The sequence below is a fragment of the Anomaloglossus baeobatrachus genome, chromosome 3, assembly GCF_048569485.1.
Source record: "Anomaloglossus baeobatrachus isolate aAnoBae1 chromosome 3, aAnoBae1.hap1, whole genome shotgun sequence".
NCBI classification, from domain to species: Eukaryota; Metazoa; Chordata; class Amphibia; order Anura; family Aromobatidae; genus Anomaloglossus; species Anomaloglossus baeobatrachus.
This window is the reverse complement of record NC_134355.1, coordinates 675,368,182-675,389,886: the sequence shown is the minus strand read 5'-3', so window position 1 is coordinate 675,389,886 and position 21,705 is coordinate 675,368,182. Positions and strand designations below refer to the sequence as shown.

At 53.1% G+C, this 21,705-nt stretch overlaps 1 protein-coding gene across 3 annotated transcripts in view; it reads right to left on the bottom strand.

The window, feature by feature from the left end:
• KIF13B (kinesin family member 13B) overlaps positions 1-21,705 on the bottom strand; it is a 253,808-nt gene that overhangs the window by 133,865 nt on the left and 98,238 nt on the right. For all 3 annotated transcript variants that reach the window (XM_075341260.1, XM_075341261.1, XM_075341262.1), the window contains exons 14-16: positions 19,675-19,805; positions 4,115-4,201; positions 3,782-3,972 (exon numbers count right to left, since the gene is read on the bottom strand). In XM_075341260.1, coding sequence (XP_075197375.1) covers positions 3,782-3,972; positions 4,115-4,201; positions 19,675-19,805 — 409 coding nt within the window. The remainder of the gene's footprint in view (positions 1-3,781; positions 3,973-4,114; positions 4,202-19,674; positions 19,806-21,705) is intronic.

Below are 21,705 nucleotides of genomic sequence, written 5' to 3'. Positions count from 1 at the left end.
ATTTGCTGCGGAAAGTATCTTTAAAGAAATCGGCAGCGGCAGATCAGCACAATGTCGCTGCATATATCCCTGCAGACAGGAGGGGATTTCTACAGTCCCAGCAGTGCTTATACCCCAGTCATAGGGTATCCTGACCTCTGGTGTTCGTGTCCGCCCATGTGACTGCTATAGCCTCTGATTGGCTGTAAATATCATATGGGGCGAAACATGCGTGCAGCAGAGGTTGTGATGTGCAAAGACTGGCGGAGAGGCCCTGCTGGGCCTGTAGAAATCCCCTTCAACACTTTGGGATGAATGCGTTATTTGTGTGTGTATGTATACTGTATAAATGATATACATATATACACTATATATCTAATATATAAAGTTGTGTGTGTGTCTGCTAAAGGAATCCGCACCGTCGCATTTACAATCACAAACTTTTTCACACCAACTTCATTTGAACGTCAGAGACTATATGTTTTGAGCGGCGATTTTAACCCCGTTCTTGACTGTTATTTGCCAAAAAAATGCTTAGGCTGGTTTCACATCAGCGTTTTTTTGCCGGTCGGCAAAAAAACGCATAACACATGACCGGATCCTTTACAAATGCGATGTAATTTCAATGCATTTGCAATAGAATCGCGGCAATATGCGGTCACTTGCGGTTGCGTGCGGCACACACTGGATCCGATGAGATGCGGTATTTTATCTTTTTCCAAAAACGCTACCTGTAGCGTTTTTGACCTTGGACAAAATACTGCATGTCACCTAATCATTCATATTGCAGGCGGTACCTGCAATGCTTTTCAATGAGCCAGATCCTGCTCTACCGGACGTCACCGCATTCTGGTAGGCAGGATCCTGTTTTCAGTACTGAGCATGCCCAGAAAGTAGTTCCTCCCCCGTGCATTCTAGTGGAGCTGCATCAGTTGAAGAAAGAAGACCAGGATCGTGGAGGGTTGAGAGGGAGTAATAAAGATGGATTCTGTGTACTTATTCTTCTGTGTGTCTGTGTATTTATTTCTAAAAGTATTTTTTCTCTGTGTGATGGCTTTTTTTTAATGGAGATTCTTAATGGCTGGGTCAAACTTGGCCTGACATTAAGAATCTCGGGCTTTATATCAGCTACTAAAACAAAGCTGGTATTAACCCCTTATTACCCAGCGTGCCACCCGGCACCAGGGCCGCTGGAAGAGTTAGATACAGCACTTCTTTGAAAGCGCCATTTTCTGGGGCGGCTGTAAACTGCAATTCGCAGCGGGAAGGGGGGGGGGGGCAAAAAGCTTGGGCCATCCTGCGCTGCGGATTCCAGTCCTTAACTGCCTAGTTGTACCTGGCTGGACACAAAAATTGGGTAAAGCCCAGGTCATTTTTATTATTTATTTATTTTTTTTTAATTATTTCATGGAATTCATGAAGTAATTAAAAAAAGGGCTTCCCTATATTTTTGGTTCCCAGCTGGGTACAAATAGGCAGCTGGGGGCAGCCTGTACCTGCCTGCTGTACCTGCCGGGCATACAAAAAAAATATGTTCAAAATAACACCAAGCAGTGGGGTTTAGCAGCCAGTAGCTGCTTGGGTTACCGTTAGCAATAGCAAATGCAGCAGGAGCCCACACAGCTTTTTTTTTTTCTTATTTTTTTACCCCTAACCCTAGGGTTATGTGTTTGTTTTTTTTTTTTTAATGAATTAAAAAAAAAATAGACATGGGCTTCGCCCATTGAGCATTTTACTGCCTCATCCCTACTCCTGACCACACAGCCAGCAGAACAAGTAATCAGATCAGCTGTGACTTTAGTGTTGGCTGTGTCCCCCTGTCTCTCTGCATCCATCGCAGCGTGTGTGAGCTGTGAGGTCAGCTGAATTCAGCCCCGCACTGGAGTCGGCTGATCTGAACTCAGCTGAACTCCTGACCCCACAGCCTGCACACGGTCACATGTGATCAGCAGCAGCCAGTGACTGCTGTTAACCTGTATCCATCGCAGCGTGTGCGGGCTGTGAGATCAGGAGCTCAGCTGACTACCGTGCCGAGGGGGGCGAGAGAGGGGGACAGCGAGGGTGGGGGGGGGCGAGAGAGGAGAGGGGGACAGCGAGGGGGAGGCGAGAGAGGGGGACAGCGAGGGGGAGGCGAGAGAGGGGGACAGCGAGGGGGAGGCGAGAGAGGGGGACAGCGAGGGGGAGGCGAGAGAGGGGGACAGCGAGGGGGGACAGGAGAGGGGGACAGCAAGGGGGGGGGCAGCGAGGGGGACACCGAGGGGGGGGGCGAGAGAGGGGGACACCGAGGGGGGGGGCGAGAGAGGGGGACAGCGAGGGGGGGCGAGAGAGGGGGACAGCGAGGGGGGGGCGAGAGAGGGGGACAGCGAGGGGGGGCAAGAGAGGGGGACAGCGAGGGGGGGCAAGAGAGGGGGACAGCGAGGGGGGGCAAGAGAGGGGGACAGCGAGGGGGGGCAAGAGAGGGGGACAGCGAGGGGGGGCAAGAGAGGGGGACAGCGAGGGGGGGCAAGAGAGGGGGACAGCGAGGGGGGGCAAGAGAGGGGGACAGCGAGGGGGGCAAGAGAGGGGGACAGCGAGGGGGGCAAGAGAGGGGGACAGCGAGGGGGGGCAAGAGAGGGGGACAGCGAGGGGGGGCAAGAGAGGGGGACAGCGAGGGGGGGCAAGAGAGGGGGACAGCGAGGGGGGCAAGAGAGGGGGACAGCGAGGGGGGGCAAGAGAGGGGGACAGCGAGGGGGGGGCAAGAGAGGGGGACAGCGAGGGGGGGCAAGAGAGGGGGACAGCGAGGGGGGGCAAGAGAGGGGGACAGCGAGGGGGGGCAAGAGAGGGGGACAGCGAGGGGGTGCAAGAGAGGGGGACAGCGAGGGGGGCAAGAGAGGGGGGGCAAGAGGGGGGCAAGAGGGGGGGACAGCGAGGGGGGGCAAGAGAGGGGGACAGCGAGGGGGGGCAAGAGGGGGACAGCGAGGGGGGGCAAGAGAGGGGGACAGCGAGGGGGGGCAAGAGAGGGGGACAGCGAGGGGGGGCAAGAGAGGGGGGACAGCGAGGGGGGGCAAGAGAGGGGGACAGCGAGGGGGGGCAAGAGAGGGGGACAGCGAGGGGGGGCAAGAGAGGGGGACAGCGAGGGGGGGCAAGAGAGGGGGACAGCGAGGGGGGGGCAAGAGAGGGGGACAGCGAGGGGGGGCAAGAGAGGGGGGACAGCGAGGGGGGGCAAGAGAGGGGGACAGCGAGGGGGGGCAAGAGAGGGGGACAGCGAGGGGGGGCAAGAGAGGGGGACAGCGAGGGGGGGCAAGAGAGGGGGACAGCGAGGGGGGGCAAGAGAGGGGGACAGCGAGGGGGGGCAAGAGAGGGGGGGCAAGAGAGGGGGGGGCAAGAGAGGGGGGGCAAGAGAGGGGGGGCAAGAGAGGGGGGGCAAGAGAGGGGGACAGCGAGGGGGGGCAAGAGGGGGGGCAAGAGGGGGACAGCGAGGGGGGGCAAGAGGGGGACAGCGAGGGGGGGCAAGAGGGGGACAGCGAGGGGGGCAAGAGAGGGGGACAGAGGGGGGGCAAGAGGGGGACAGCGAGGGGGGCAAGAGAGGGGGACAGCAAGGGGGGGCAAGAGAGGGGGACAGCAAGGGGGGGGCAAGAGAGGGGGACAGCAAGGGGGGGCAAGAGAGGGGGACAGCAAGGGGGGCAAGAGAGGGGGACAGCAAGGGGGGGCAAGAGAGGGGGACAGCAAGGGGGGGCAAGAGAGGGGGACAGCAAGGGGGGGCGAGAGAGGGGGACAGCAAGGGGGGGCGAGAGAGGGGGACGGCCAGGAACGTGGCATTTACCGTTATTTCCCAGAGTCTTCATCATCACCTCCATCTGCGCGTACTCATAGTTGAAGTTGACCTCGCTGGACACCTCGCTGGATGAGTCCCCGTCGGCGTCCAGCTGCTCGAAGCTGCTGCTGTTCCGCATGCTGGTGTCCGGCTCGTCACACTCCCGCTCTGACGACCTCTTCTTCTTTGGTAAGCTTATCCTTCACAATGGAATCAGAGACATCAGCAGGGTAAAAATTAGAGGGGTTTTGCACAAGTGTCTCACACTTGGGTGTACCACTTGTGCTCACTCAGCTCTGCACAAACCCCATTAGGGTCATGGTAATCACAGGGAAGAAATACCTGAGAAAGTGATTATTGCCCCAGAGAATCCGGTCCCCGTGCTGCAGCTGGGTGGGATTGCTGACCACTGAGCCATTTACTAACGTCCTGCAAAACAGACAAGAAACAATAATGAAATCACCATAGTGGGTTTTTAGAGATCAGTACAGGATCAGTAATGTACACAGTGACTGCACCAGCAGAATAGTGAGTGCAGCTCTGGAGTACAATACAGGAGGTAACTCAGGATCAGTAATGTAATGTATGTACACTGTGACTGCACCAGCAGAATAGTGAGTGCAGCCCTGGAGTATAATACAGGAGGTAACTCAGGATCAGTAATGTAATGTATGTACACAGTGACTGCACCAGCAGAATAGTGAGTGCAGCTCTGGAGTATAATACAGGAGGTAACTTAGGATCAGTAATGTAATGTATGTAGACAGTGACTGCACCAGCAGAATAGTGAGTGCAGCTCTGGAGTATAATACAGGAGGTAACTTAGGATCAGTAATGTAATGTATGTAGACAGTGACTGCACCAGCAGAATAGTGAGTGCAGCTCTGGAGTATAATACAGGAGGTAACTCAGCATCAGTACAGGATCAGTAATGTAATGTATTTACACAGTGACTGCAGCAGCAGAATAGTGAGTGCAGCTCTGGAGTATAATACAGGAGGTAACTCAGTAGGGGAAACTAATAATTTTTCAAGCATTTTTAAAATGCCTGTTCTTCTTAGTTTTAGCAGTTTAGCTGACCTCCCTCAGCAGCTGGCCATCCCTCTGGAGTGTTACTTAGATAATTTGCAATGCACCAATCCTCAGTGATGGATTTATAGACCAGAGACAATCATTTTCACCCACATAATACCACCCAACAGTAAGAAAATAATACTGCCACATAAAACCGCCATATAGTGCCCAGACTGTGCAAAACACAAAATATACTTTCATGAGGCCATACAATGCTGGAATTAAAACACCACTATATAATGCATAATCCTTCGCTCAGTCTCAAAACCTCAAAAAATGAAAAAAAATAATATAATAATAATAATAATAATAATAATAATAATAAAATAATAATAAAATAATAAAATAAATAAAAATAAAAAATAAAATAAAAATAAAAATAATAATAATAAAAAAAAAAAATAATAATAATAATAATAATAATAATAATAATAATAATAATAATAATAATAATAATAATAATAATAATAATAATAATAATAATAATAATAATAATAGTTGGCTCCTGAGCTGCCCCTACCGCTGGAATCCTCTTTCTCAATCACTTATTTTTACCTGTGACTTCTGAACTTTTATATCCATTTGGTTCATGTCACCGTAAAAAATGAGGATTGGAAAGGTGACTCTCCCCCTATAAGGAACATATTTTTTCATGTGGTGTAGTCAATGGTGGGGGAGTTGGATGCAGCAGATGCCCATCCTCTGCTCCAGCGTCTCCCTTACTTGTACCCCTCTTCTCGCCTCTTCTTGGATTGTAAGCTCTTCAGCTCACTTCCATGTATAGTAAGGGAGTCATTACAGACTGTATAATAGAGGGCCTTGTGTGCAGGGACGTGCGCTGGCTTGTCACGACTCGGGATGACTTTTATCTCAGTCGCCAGGTATGTAGAGAATGCGGTAAACAGAGAAAGGACGCATTATATTATATTACCGGATACGTGGCGGCGAAATATAAAACTCTCGGGTCATTCAAGTACGAGCCAGGAGTTCAACTGGAAAGGACAGTAGTGTAAATGTCCAGCCGTCGCACACAATTGATGTACACCGCCCCCCCTGGACACCTGCTGTCACCTAGCACGGTCTTACCTGCTCCGGCACTATCTACTGCTCCACCTGTTCACCGCGCTGGAGCCTGTATGACAACAATCAGACGACTGCTGCCAGGTAATGAGGGTGCACTGACTTCTACGTCCCATCTCCCGTGTCACCTGATTCCCACCGGGGGGCCTCCTACTGGCCAGGGACACTTGGAGATTTAAAGCATAATCTATAGCACCATCTAGTGGTCAGATGGATGTAGCGCAACCAAAAGGGAAAAAAAAAATTGATGACAAATAAGACCATTACTTAACTATATCCTTTCCTGGGAAAGTCATTGGGACCCCTATTACTGCTTTTAGGAGACATCCAATGATGTCTATGCACTTTTATACCTCCAATTGAGTCTGTACACTGGACTGGATCATATTTGGAGCATAGGAAAGCTGAAGAAAGCCCTCTGGAACCTGTAATGGCGACATTTCCAGAAAATATAAGCATGGATTATATACGGAGGGTATAGCAGAGTGCAAGGCTGCTGGCATAAAGTGATGGAAATCAATGGGCACCGTTCAGATGCAGCACGGTGCACATGGAGGAGCTGGAAGGGATGAGTCGCTCTACATCTAATGTGTATGGAGGGTTCTCGGCTCTCTCTGACAGATGACGAGGAGGAGCAAAGGACCAGACACCTGGACTTGCAGTGTTAATGCTGTGTGCACACGGTGCATTTTTATCACTTTTTTGTGCAGATTTGTCAAAAAACGGCAAGGAAATCCTGATGCCAGCAAAGTCAATGAGAATCCTGAAGTGAAAAGTGCACGTTTCTTATTCTTCCCTTGCAGATTTAGGGCAGAAAATTTGCAGAGTGGCAGTTTTTTCAGCGTCTTTTTACCCACTGATTTAGATTTGAAAAACGTGTCAAAAATAAGTAAAAAAAATGCTCTTTTTTTGCTGCTGTGTTTTTCGTGCCAAGAGATGCAGGAATGCTGCAAAAAAAAAAAAGAGAAATGCGACTTTCTGTGCACACCATGCTTTTATTACTTGCAGTTTTTGTTGCTGAAAAAAGAATCAGCATGTCAACTGTTTCTGCTTTTTTTTACCCTGTGTTTTCTCTAGCTCAATAGAGGATGGGGGAGGAACCAACGCACGGGGGGGGGGGGGGGGGCGGACCAACACACGGGGGGGGGGGGGGGGGGAAACCAACGCACGGGGGGGGGGGGGGAACCAACGCACGGGGGGGGGGGGGAACCAACGCACGGGGGGGGGGGAACCAACGCACGGGGGGGGGGGAACCAACGCACGGGGGGGGGGGAACCAACGCACGGGGGGGGGGAACCAACGCACGGGGGGGGGAACCAACGCACGGGGGAGGGAACCAACGCACGGGGGAGGGAACCAACGCACGGGGGGGGGAACCAACGCACGGGGGGGGGGAACCAACGCACGGGGGGGGGGGAACCAACGCACGGGGGGGGGGGGGAACCAACGCACGGGGGGGGGGAACCAACGCACGGGGGGGGGGGAACCAACGCACGGGGGGGGGGGAACCAACGCACGGGGGGGGGGGAACCAACGCACGGGGGAGGGAACCAACGCACGGGGGGGGGGAACCAACGCACGGGGGGGGGGAACCAACGCACGGGGGGGAGGAACCAACGCACGGGGGGGAGGAACCAACGCACGGGGGGGGGGGAACCAACGCACGGGGGGGGGAAACCAACGCACGGGGGAGGGAACCAACGCACGGGGGAGGGAACCAACGCACGGGGGGGGAACCAACGCACGGGGGGGGGGAACCAACGCACGGGGGGGGGGGAACCAACGCACGGGGGGGGGGGGGAACCAACGCACGGGGGGGGGGAACCAACGCACGGGGGGGGGGAACCAACGCACGGGGGGGGGGAACCAACGCACGGGGGGGGGGGAACCAACGCACGGGGGAGGGAACCAACGCACGGGGGGGGGGAACCAACGCACGGGGGGGGGGGAACCAACGCACGGGGGGGAGGAACCAACGCACGGGGGGGAGGAACCAACGCACGGGGGGGGGGGAACCAACGCACGGGGGGGGGAAACCAACGCACGGGGGGGGAACCAACGCACGGGGGGGGAACCAACGCACGGGGGGGGGGGGGAACCAACGCACGGGGGGGGGGAACCAACGCACGGGGGGGGGGGAACCAACGCACGGGGGGGGGAACCAACGCACGGGGGGGGGGAAACCAACGCACGGGGGGGGAACCAACGCACGGGGGGGGGGGGAACCAACGCACGGGGGGGGGGGAACCAACGCACGGGGGGGGGGGAACCAACGCACGGGGGGGGGGGGGGGAACCAACGCACGGGGGGGGGAACCAACGCACGGGGGGGGAACCAACGCACGGGGGGGGAACCAACGCACGGGGGGGGAACCAACGCACGGGGGGGGAACCAACGCACGGGGGGGGAACCAACGCACGGGGGGGAACCAACGCACGGGGGGGAACCAACGCACGGGGGGGGAACCAACGCACGGGGGGGGAACCAACGCACGGGGGGGGAACCAACGCACGGGGGGGAACCAACGCACGGGGGGGGGGAACCAACGCACGGGGGGGGGGGAACCAACGCACGGGGGGGGGGGAACCAACGCACGGGGGGGGGGGGAACCAACGCACGGGGGGGGGGGACACACAACGCACGGGGGGGGGGAACAACGCACGGGGGGGGGGAACCAACGCACGGGGGGGGGGGGGAACCAACGCACGGGGGGGGGAACCAACGCACGGGGGGGGGAACCAACGCACGGGGGGGAACCAACGCACGGGGGGGAACCAACGCACGGGGGGAACCAACGCACGGGGGGGAACCAACGCACGGGGGGGGGGAGAACCAACGCACGGGGGGGGGAGAACCAACGCACGGGGGGGGGGGAGAACCAACGCACGGGGGGGGGGGGGAACCAACGCACGGGGGGGGGGGGGACCAACGCACGGGGGCAGGGAACCAACGCACGGGGGCAGGGAACCAACGCACGGGGGCAGGGAACCAACGCACGGGGGCAGGGAACCAACGCACGGGGGCAGGGAACCAACGCACGGGGGCAGGGAACCAACGCACGGGGGCAGGGAACCAACGCACGGGGGCAGGGAACCAACGCACGGGGGCAGGGAACCAACGCACGGGGGCAGGGAACCAACGCACGGGGGGTAGGGGGGGAACCGACGCACGGAAAATAAAGCACGGAAGAACAATTTTTCAGCAGCTTTTCTCCTGCCAAAACATGCTATTTTTGTGCAGAAAAAAAAATCTGCTATGTGCTGTCATAGCCTTCGCAGCATTTTCAGCATACCATGTTATCACTAAACTGCTGCGTTGTACAGTAGAAGCACAGTAGATGGGATTTACAGCAATCTCCTGCCCTCTGGGCTTCTTTTGATGCTCCGTACACGGACCTGCAGTGCGGATATTCTATAAGCAGCATGTCAGTTTATTGTTGTGGAGATGCAAGTGTTTTGAGCAAAATAATAGCAAAATGACGCTGTGTCAGTGACCCTGGCCTTGTGCACAGACCGTGCTGTCTCCCGCACAGGACACTAGGCTCTCTGGAATACAAAATACGCTGCGTGAAGAACGCTGGCACGCCGGATCGTGTGCACATAACCTAACGAGAGTGCTCCTGCCTGCAGCGATGCTGGGTGAGGTGAGCCTAGCACGTAACGTCACTAAGGATACTATGAATAGCTAAACCTGACGCGTTTCAGAGGAACGCAGTCCTTCATAATCATGGTATCCTTTGTGTGTAGTGACTGCATGGTTTTCTAACACTGCACCGCCATTATTGCGGCTATCAGTTCTGGGTGCACTGGTGATATCGCCGCTGCATGCCTTCTTCTTTATGCATATATACATAGAGACATTAACCACTTTGTAGCAAACCCATGAATATACGCTTTAAGTAACAGGGGGTGAAGCTGCACCAAAAAGAAGGGAATTTTGTTTACTTACCGTAAATTCCTTTTCTTCTAGCTCCTATTGGGAGACCCAGACAATTGGGTGTATAGCTACTGCCTCTGGAGGCCACACAAAGTATTACACTTTAAAAAGTGTAAACCCTCCCCTCTGCCTATACACCCTCCCGTGCATCACGGGCCCATCAGTTTTGGTGCCAAAGCAGGAAGGAGGAAACTTATAAATTGGTCTAAGGTAAATTCAATCCGAAGGATGTTCGGAGAACTGAAAACCATGAACCAAAAGAACAATTCAACATGAACAACATGTGTACACAAAAGAACAACCAGCCCGAAGGGAACAGGGGCGGGTGCTGGGTCTCCCAATAGGAGCTAGAAGAAAAGGAATTTACGGTAAGTAAACAAAATTCCCTTCTTCTTTGTCGCTCCATTGGGAGACCCAGACAATTGGGATGTCCAAAAGCAATCCCTGGGTGGGTAACAGAATACCTCAATAAAAAGAGCCGGAAACCGGCCCCCTCTTACAGGTGGGCAATTGCCGCCTGAAGGACTCGCCTACCTAGGCTGGCATCTGCCGAAGCATAGGCATGCACCTGATAGTGTTTTGTGAAGGTGTGCAGACTCGACCAGGTAGCCGCCTGGCACACCTGCTGAGCCGTAGCCTGGTGCCGCAAAGCCCAGGACGCGCCTACGGCCCTGGTAGAATGGGCTTTAAGCCCTGAAGGAATCTGAAGCCCCGATGAACGGTAGGCTTCAAGAATCGGTTCCTTGATCCACCTAGCCAAGGTTGACTTGGAAGCCTGCGACCCCTTACGCTGGCCAGCGACAAGGACAAAGAGCGCATCCGAACGGCGCAGGGGCGCCGTGCGAGAAATGTAGATTCTGAGTGCTCTCACGAGGTCTAACAAGTGCAAATCCTTTTCACATTGGTGAACTGGATGAGGGCAAAAAGAAGGCAAGGAGATATCCTGATTGAGATGAAAAGGGGATACCACCTTGGGGAGAAATTCCGGGACCGGACGCAGGACCACCTTATCCTGGTGAAACACCAGGAAGGGGGCTTTGCATGACAGCGCTGCTAGCTCAGACACTCTCCTAAGTGATGTGACTGCTACTAGGAAGGCCACTTTCTGTGAAAGGCGAGATAGAGAGATCTCCCGCATCGGCTCGAAAGGTGGCTTCTGGAGAGCCGTCAGCACCTTGTTAAGATCCCAGGGTTCTAGCGGACGCTTGTAAGGTGGGACTATGTGGCAAACTCCCTGCAGGAACGTGCGGACCTGCGAGAGTCTGGCTAGACGCTTTTGAAAAAACACTGAAAGCGCCGACACTTGTCCCTTGAGAGAGCCGAGAGACAAACCCTTATCCATTCCGGATTGAAGGAAGGAAATAAAAGTGGGCAATGCAAACGGCCAGGGAGCAAAACCCCTATCCGAGCACCAGGCTAAGAAGATGTTCCAAGTCCTGTGGTAGATCTTGGCGGACGTTGATTTCCTGGCCTGTCTCATGGTGGCAATGACATCTTGAGATAACCCTGATGACGCTAGGAGCCAAGACTCAATGGCCACACAGTCAGGTTGAGGGCCGCAGAATTCAGATGGAAAAATGGCCCTTGAGACAGCAAGTCTGGTCGGTCTGGGAGTGCCCACGGTTGCCCCACCGTGAGGTGCCACAGATCCGGGTACCACGACCTCCTCGGCCAGTCTGGAGCGACGAGGATGGCGCGGCTGCAGTTGGACCTGATCTTGCGTAACACTCTGGGCAGTAGTGCCAGAGGGGGAAATACATAGGGTAGTCGAAACTGCGACCAGTCCTGAACTAACGCATCTGCCGCCAGCGCCCTGTGATCCTGAGACCGTGCCATGAATGCCGGGACTTTGTTGTTGTGCCGAGACGCCATTAGATCGACGTCCGGCGTTCCCCAGCGGCAACAGATCTCTTGAAACACGTCCGGGTGAAGAGACCATTCCCCTGCGTCCATGCCCTGGCGACTGAGAAAGTCTCCTTCCCAGTTTTCTACGCTCGGGATGTGAACTGCGGAGATGGTGGAGGCTGTGGCTTCCGCCCACAGCAGAATCCGCCGAACTTCTTGGAATGCTTGACGACTGCGTGTGCCGCCCTGGTGGTTGATGTATGCGACCGCCGTGGCGTTGTCTGATTGTATTCGGATCTGTCTGCCCTCCAGCCACCGCTGGAACGCCTGTAGGGCTAGATACACTGCCCTTATCTCCAGAACATTGATCTGCAGGGAGGACTCCGTCGGAGTCCAGGTTCCCTGAGCCCTGTGGTGGAGGAAGACCGCTCCCCACCCTGACAGGCTCGCGTCTGTCGTGACCACAGCCCAGGATGGGGGCAGGAAGGATTTTCCCTTCGACAAAGAAGTGGGAAGAAGCCACCACTGAAGAGAGGTTTTGGCTGCTCTTGACAGGGAAACGTTCCTGTCGAGGGACGTCGACCTCTTGTCCCATTTGCGGAGAATGTCCCACTGAAGTGGACGCAGATGAAACTGCGCAAAGGGAACTGCTTCCATTGCTGCCACCATCTTCCCTAGGAAGTGCATAAGGCGTCTCAAAGAGTGTGACTGACCCCGAAGAAGAGATTGGACCCCTGTCTGTAGTGAACGCTGTTTGTCCAGCGGAAGCTTCACTATCGCTGACAGAGTATGAAACTCCATCCCGAGGTAAGTCAGGGATTGGGTCGGTGTCAATTTTGACTTTGGGAAATTGATGATCCACCCGAACCTCTGGAGAGTCTCCAGGGCAATGGTCAGGCTGTGCTGGCAAGCCACCCAGGAGGGTGCCTTGACTAGGAGATCGTCTAAGTAAGGGATCACCGAGTGGCCCTGAGAGTGTAGGACCGCCACCACTGTTGCCATGATCTTGGTGAAGACCCGTGGGGCTGTCGCCAAGCCGAAAGGCAGTGCCACGAACTGAAGGTGTTCGTCCCCAATGGCGAAACGCAAGAAGCGTTGATGTTCGGGTGCGATCGGCACATGGAGATAAGCATCCTTGATGTCTATTGATGCTAGGAAGTCTCCTTGTGACATTGAGGCGATGACCGAGCGGAGAGATTCCATCCGAAACCTTCTGGTACTGACATGCTTGTTGAGCAGTTTGAGGTCTAGAACGGGACGGAAAGATCCGTCCTTTTTTGGCACCACGAACAAGTTGGCGTAGAAGCCGTGACCATGTTCCTGAGGGGGAACGGGAATCACCACTCCTTCTGCCTTCAGAGCATTCACCGCTTGAAAAAGTGCAGCGGCTCGCTCTGGGGGCGGAGATGTTGTGAAGAAACGAGTTGGAGGACGAGAGCTGAACTCTATCCTGTAACCGTGAGACAGAATGTCTCTCACCCATCGGTCTTGGACATGTGGCCACCAGGCGTCGCAAAAGCGGGAGAGCCTGCCACCGACTGAGGATGCGGTTTGGGGAGGCCGAGAGTCATGAAGAGGCCGCCTTGGTGGCGGTGCCTCCGGCGGTCTTTTTAGGCCTTGACTTAGACCGCCATGCAGAAGGGTTCCTCTGGCCCTTCTCCGACCTGTTTGACGTGGAGGAATGTGACTTGGCCGAAGGCCGAAAGGACTGAAACCTCGATTGAAACTTTCGCTGTTGAGGTTTGTTTTGTTTGGACTGGGGTAAGGACGAGTCCTTTCCCTTGGATTGTTTAATAATTTCGTCCAATTGCTCGCCAAACAAACGGTCGCCAGAAAATGGCAAACCGGTTAAGAATTTCTTGGAGGCAGAGTCTGCCTTCCATTCACGTAGCCACATGGCTCTGCGGACTGCCACCGAATTGGCGGATGCTACCGCTGAACGGCTCACCGAGTCCAGGACGGCGTTCATGGCGTAGGACGAAAAAGCCGACGCCTGAGAAGTCAGAGACACAACCTGCGGAGTAGCGGTGCGTGTGACCGCCGTAATCTCAGACAGACAAGCTGAGATAGCTTGGAGCGCCCACACTGCCGCGAATGCCGGAGCAAAAGATGCTCCTATGGCTTCATAGATGGATTTCATCATGAGCTCTATCTGCCTGTCAGTGGCATCCTTGAGCGATGAGCCATCTGCCACTGAAACCACAGATCTGGCCGCCAGCCTAGAGACTGGAGGATCCACTTTTGGACACACAGCCCAACCCTTCACTACTTCCGGGGGGGAAGGGATAACGTGTGTCATTAAGGCGCTTAGTAAAACGCTTGTACGGGTATGCTCTGTGCTTCTGGACAGCATCCCTGAAATTAGAGTGATCGAAAAAGGCACTCCGTGTACGTTTGGGAAACCGAAACTGGTGTTTCTCCTGCTGTGAAGCCGCCTCCTCTACAGTTGGAGTTGGAGGAGAAATTACTAGCACCTGGTTGATGGACGCTATAAGGTCATTTACTATGGCGTCCCCTTCAGGTGTATCTAGATTGAGAGCACCGTCAGGGTCTGAGCCCTGAGCTGCGCCTTCCTCTTCATCCTCTAGAGAGTCCTCATGCTGAGACCCTGAGCAGCGTGATGACGTGGAGGAAGGTCCCCAGCGAGCCCGCTTCACCGGTCTGGGACTGCGGTCCGAGTCGGAGTCCTCACCGTGGGACCTATGTGTCACCTCAGGAGCAGATTGCTGCGCCAACTGAGGGGGACCTGGGGACGAAGAACACACAGTGCCCTGCATCTGTGTTGTTGGTCTGGACTGCAAGGCTTCTAGTATCTTAGCAGACCATTTGTCCATAGACTGAGCCATGGACTGTGAAAGCGACTCAGACAGTTTGTCAGCCAAAACTGCAAACTCTGTCCCTGTCACCTGGACAGTGGGAACCGGTGTCTCTACCTGAGCCGGGGGTGCCACCAGTGCGTGAGGCTCCGGCTGAGTGAGTGTCACAGGGGCCGAGCATTGCACACAATGAGGGTAGGTGGAACCTGCAGGTAGCATAGCCGCACATGAGGTACAGGTTGCAAAATAAGCCTGTGCCTTGGTACCCTTGCTCTTTGCGGACGACATGTTGTTGTCCTCCAAGAGATAAGTAAGGGATCACCGTGATCACTGAGGGATATATATAGCCTCAAGTTAACAGTACAGCCGAACCAGCAAATGTATACACAAAAGATATATATATACAGTTCGGCACTCTGGGGGGTCCAGCACCGGCAGACCGGTGTGGCTTACCAACCGCTCTGTGTGGCCACCAGATTCCCTGCCCCGGGTCTCCCTCAGCTGCAGCCAGAAGTTCTCCACCGCAGAATGTGCTGAAAAAATGGCTGACGGCGTTCTCAGAGGAGGAGGGAGGCGTGGGCGTAGTCACAAAAGTGCGGGAATCTGGTGCCCCAGCGTGAGTAGTGAGGGGGGCGGAGGACAGCTCAGTGTACTCCAGCCCTCACTGTCGGCGTCATACCGACCGTCCCGCCCTTTTCCCTGACTGGCAGGCCTGGGGGCGGGAGAATACTATACTAGGCCGCAAAAGCCGGGGACTAAAGTTAAAACCGCGGCCGGCCGGCAGTGCACGGTCGGCACGGTAGTCCCGGACCCATACCCACGCCGCAGTCGCTGCAGCGTCTGGGCCCAAGGTGCTTTATGCGCCGTCCCAACGGGGACACAGAGTACCTGTGGATGCAGGGCCATGTCCCTGACGATACTCCGTCTCCTGTCCGGCAGATTCCCCCAGGGGCTGCGGAGGGAGACCGGTCCCAGTGTCTGGATGACCGGATAGGATCCCACTTCCCCAGAGCCCCTAAGGGATGGGGAAGGAAAGCGGCATGTGGCTCCAGCCTGTGTACCCGCAATGGGTACCTCAACCTTAACAACACCGCCGACCTGAGTGGGGTGAGAAGGGAGCATGCCGGGGGCCCCATAGGGGCCCTCTTTTCTTCCATCCGATAAAGTCAGCAGCTGCTGCTGACTAAAACGTGGAGCTTGCGTGAATGTGTGCCTCCTTCAACACAAAGCAAAAAACTGAGGGGCCCGTGATGCACGGGAGGGTGTATAGCAGAGGGGAGGGGTTACACTTTTTAAAGTGTAATTACTTTGTGTGGCCTCCAGAGGCAGAAGCTATACACCCAATTGTCTGGGTCTCCCAATGGAGCGACAAAGAAAAAACGTATATGAGCCATCTACCCTCTGCTTCACTTTCCCTGCCCCTGAACTTGTCAATACCCTTTTAGTTTTGAGTTTTTTGGAACTTTTCAGCTCAGTAGGATTCTCATCATCTGACGTTTGTGCACTGTTACACTGGAAGATGCTGCTGGACGCGCCTCATCACAAGCCCCTCTCTGCTGCCAGGTTTTGGATGGGAGTAGCATATGGATGGGTAGAATGCAAACAGGCTAGTCTGGGACCAAGCGAGAACATGGCCATTAGTCTTGGCAGCAGACCCTCACTCAGTTACCGAGCTCTACCCGCTCAGTCTTGCTTGATTGACAGGTTGCCATTATGTATTGCACAATTTCTTATACTGTGCTGCTGTGAAGCAACACAACTAATGGAGAGTCAGACGGCCGGAGACGGCATCACAATGCTCGGACTGGCCGTCGGCTCTCCGGACCAGAGCATGTATTTCTATGCAGCTGTCACACTCGGGTCAGGAGATACGTCGGGCAGTCCGAAGACTGCGATGCCATGCCCGGCCGAGTTATTCCACTGTCTGACTGTTCCCTTAAGGGCAGAGCAGGGCAAAGTGCAGATTGTGGGCAACATCCGGCCCCTTGGCTCTTTCAGTCCGGTCCCCGAGACAGCTGAAGAGTTCAAAACCGTGGACCGCAGGTCGCACAGTGCGGTCACCCGCCACGCTAGGTCACTGCAGACAGTGATGAATACATTGGTGGAGGAAAGGCCGACAAACCCTTCTTCCACCAATCAGGGCGTGAGATAGCTGTGCGGAGGGTCAGGGCTGCAGAGCGGCGGGAAAACTGGAGATCGCAGAATGTGGTGTTTTTTTTCTAAACGTGTATGAGTGCATACTGTATATTGAAGGCTATGTAGGAGACTGTGGGGGCTCACTATATATAGGGGGCTACGTGGGGGCTCTCACTATATATAGGGGCTATGTGGGGGCTCACACTGTATATAAGAGGCCATGTGGGGGGCTCATACTGTATATAGGAGGCTATGTGGGGCTCACTGTATATAGGGGGCTATGTGGGGGCTCACACTGTATATAAGAGGTCATGTGGGGGTTCATACTGTATATAGGAGGCCATGTGAGGGGCTCATACTGTATATAGGAGGCTATGTGGGGGCTCACTGTATATAGGGAGCTATGTGGGGGCTCACACTGTATATAAGAGGTCATGTGGGGGTTCATACTGTATATAGGAGGCCATGTGGGGGCTCATACTGTTTTTAGGAGGCTATGTGGGGGCTCACTGTATATAGGAGGCTATGTGGGGGCTCATACTGTATATAGGAGGCTATGTGGGGGCTCATATTGGATGCAGGAGGCTTTGGGGAGTCACACTGTATATAGGAGGCTAAGTGGAAGATCATAATGTATATAGGGAGCTATGTGGAGGCTCATACTGCTATGTGGGGGTCCACACTATGTAAAAGAAGCTATGTGGGGGTCTCATACTGTATATAGGGGGCTATGTGGGGGCTCATACTATATAGGGGCTATGTGGGGGCTCATCCTGTATATAGGGGGCTATGTGGGGGCTCATCCTGTATATAGGGGGCTATGTGGGGGCTCATCCTGTATATAGGGGGCTATGTGGGGGCTCATCCTGTATATAGGGGGCTATGTGGGGGCTCATCCTGTATATAGGGGGCTATGTGGGGGCTCATCCTGTATATAGGGGGCTATGTGGGGGCTCATCCTGTATATAGGGGGCTATGTGGGGGCTCATCCTGTATATAGGGGGCTATGTGGGGGTTCATACTGTATATAAGAGGTCATGTGGGGGTTCATACTGTATATAGGAGGCCATGTGGGGGGCTCATACTGTATATAGGAGGTAATGATGGGGCTCACTGTATATAGGAGGCCATGTGGGGGGCTCATACTGTATATAGGAGGCCATGTGGGGGCTCATTCTGTATATAGGAGGCCATGTGGGGGGCTCATGCTGTATATAGGCCATGTGGGGGCTCATTCTGTATATAGGAGGCTATGTGGGGGCTCATCCTGTATATAGGGGGCTATGTGGGGGCTCATCCTGTATATAGGGGGCTATGTGTGGGCTCATACTGTATATAAGAGGTCATGTGGGGGTTCATACTGTATATAAGGGCCATGTGGGGGGCTCATACTGTATATAGGAGGCCATGTGGGGGGCTCATACTGTATATAGGAGGCTATGTGGGGGCTCACTGTATATAGGAGGCTATGTGGGGGCTCATACTGTATATAGGAGGCCATGTGGGGGCTCACTGTATATAGGAGGCCATGTGGGGGCTCATTCTGTATATAGGAGGCCATGTGGCGGCTCACTGCATGTACGAGACCGAGAGCTCAAACTGTATATAGGAGGCTTTGGGGAGTCACACTGTATATAGGAGGCTATGTGGAAGATCATGATGTATATAGGGAGCTATGTGGAGGCTCATACTGCTATGTGTGGGTCCACACTATGTAAAAGAAGCTATGTGGGGGTCTCATACTGTATATAGGAGGTAATATGAGGCTCACACTGTATAAAGGGGCTATATGTGTGTTCACACTGTATATAGAGGCCCTACTATTTAATATATTTAATAATGATCTGGTGGATGGATTACAGAGTAAAATATCAGTATTTGCAGATGATACAAAACTATGTAAGGTAGTTAACACACAGGAGGACAGTTTGCAACTACAGATGGATTTGAGTAAATTGGAGAATTGGGCTGAAATATGGCAAATGAGGGTTAACACAGATAAGTGTAAGGTTATGCACATGGGAAGGAGAAACAGATGCTACGATTACTTACTAAATGGGAAACCGCTGGGGAAATCAGACATGGAAAAAGACTTAGGCATCTTAGTCAATAAGAAGCTAAATTGGAGTGCCCAGTGTCAGGCAGCAGCCACCAAAGCAAATAGGGTGATGGGATGCATTAGAAGAGGTCTGGGGGCACGAGATGAAAACATCATTCTCCCTCTGTACAAATCACTCGTCAGACCACACTTGGAGTATTGTGTGCAATTTTGGGCGCCGGTGCTCAAGAAAGACATTACTGAACTTGAAAGGGTTCAGAGGCGGGCTGCTAAAATAATGGAGTAGGTGCATTACAATACACGGAAAGGTTATCAAAATTTGGTCTATTTACTCTAGAAAAGAGAAGACTTAGGGGAGACCTAATAAACATGTACAAATATATCAGAGGGCCATATAGAGATCTCTCCCATGATCTGTTTGTACCAAGGACTATGACAAAAACAAGGGGGCATGCTCTACGATTGGAGGAAAGAAAATTCCTACATCAGCATAGAAGAGGGTTCTTCACGGTAAGAGCAGTGAGGCTCTGGAACTCTCTTCCTGAGGAAGTGGTGATGGCCAACTCACTGAATGAATTTAAGAGAGGAATGGAGGCTTTTCTTGAAAGCAAAAGTATAGAAGGTTATAAATAGCATAATCTTACAGGTAGATAGAAGGGGATATAGGGGGATATCAGCATCCTTAATAATGCTCAATATTAAAATGATACAACAGTAATATTAAATAATTGCAATTAATATGTTAATATTGATATCGAGGATAATTAATTTCAGCCTATTGGCTCGGCCTCCGCACCAGTCACGGTCTCTCATGTGGCCCCCTTGGGAAATGTAAATTGTCCACCCCAGCTTAAAGGGATTTTCTGGGATATTTAGTGATGCAGCTTTTCAGAACGGGCTGTTGCTATATCGTGATTAACCCTCTCCTTGCTGATGGCCAGCTGGACGAGCTTTACCTGGCGTTTTTCATTGGCGTTAATATGACTTGTCCGTCGGTGGAAATGTCAATGATGCAGTGTGCGGCCTGGATTCCCATTCCACACAGCTGGATGTCCTGCGAGTCGTCGGATCCTATGAGCGTATGATCCTGCATGAGAGACAAAATGCAAAATATGACCGTAAGCTCACACATGTAAGAGCTCAGTGTCCATAATGTCCCACACCCATGTAATCCGGTTACTGGGGTCGGAGCGGATGGTGTTTGGGCCCCTATATGTCACAGTTTGCTGGCTCTGGACTACGGCTGGTAAGTAGCCCATATCCTAACACTAATGAAGGCTCCAACCCAGGCACTTGGGAGGACAGGCAAACACCGCTCGTGTCCCCTGGCCCATTCCCAAGTATATCCCCCTCCCCCGCACATTATTCTGTCCCAGATAAGACAGCGCTGCTCGCAGGGCCGGCCCGGATCCCACTTTCCAGGAGGGTTTGATTACTAAGCCGATAGAAACAGACTCTCACAATCTGCGCCATCACCCAGATCCGAGTGTCCCTGACACAGCACATCCCACCGACCATCACACCATGGGAAGACACGCTCTGCTGGGGCCGCAGTTACTGACATGCGGGAGACGTGACCTGAAGGCACGAGGGGGGTCTCAGTACACCACAAAGTCACTTTCACAAAAAGTGCAATCAATTTCTTTTATTTTTTTTTATCATCTCAACGGAAAATCTGACTACAAAACCATAAAAAAAAAAAAAAACAACAAATATATAAAATAAAAATATATTGTATTATGCAATAGAAAATATGACTACGAAGCTAACAAATGTAATAAAAGTTAAAAAAATTTCTTATATAAAAAATATATAATGTGAATGGAAAATACAACTACTGAGCGAACAAACACATACATACATACATACATACATACATACATACATACATACATTATATATACATATATAATACACATATATACACACACGCGCGTGCGTGCGTACAGATAGATAGAGAGATAGAGAATGAATCCACCGCCAGGACGATGCAACAGGGAGGCCTGGTGGGGGCTGCATCATACACAGGGAGGCCTGGTGGGGGCTGCATTATACGCAGGGAGGCCTGGTGGGGGCTGCATTATACGCAGGGAGGCCTGGTGGGGGCTGCATTATACGCAGGGAGGCCTGGTGGGGGCTGTATTATACGCAGGGAGGCCTGGTGGGGGCTGCATTATACGCAGGGAGGCCTGGTGGGGGCTGCATTATACGCAGGGAGGCCTGGTGGGGGCTGCATTATACGCAGGGAGGCCTGGTGGGGGCTGCATTATACGCAGGGAGGCCTGGTGGGGGCTGCATTATACACAAGGAGGCTGCATTGTGCACAGGGAGGCCTGGTGGGGGCTGCATTATACGCAAGGAGGCTGCATTGTGCACAGGGAGGCCTGGTGGGGGTTGCATTATACATAGGGAGATACAGAAATTGATCAGAGAAATATGCGACCATGCACAACACTAGAAGGTATATGGTGTAAAATAATAAATATATGTTCCAAAACAATAGCCTGGTGGGGGCTGCGTTATGCACATGGAGGCCTGGTGGGGGCTGCATTATACAGAGGGAGGCCTGGTCGAGGCTGCATTATACAAATTGAAGGACACCTTATACAGTCATATGAAAAACTTTGGGCACCCCTATTAATGTTAACCTTTTTTCTATATAACTGATGGACTGAGTAATATTTCTGGATTGAAATGAGGTTTATTGTACTAACAGAAAATGTGCAATCCGCATTTAAACAAAATTTGACCGGTGCAAAAGTATGGGCACCTCAACATAAAAGTGACATTAATATTTTGTAGATCCTCCTTTTGCAGAAATCACAGCCTCTAGTGGCTTCCTGTAGCTTTTAATGAGTTCCTGGATCCTGGATGAAGGTAGATTTGACTATTCCTGTTTACAAAACAATTCCAGTTCAGTTAAGTTTGATGGTCGCCGAGCATGGACAGCCGCTTCACATCATCCCACATATTTACAATGATATTCA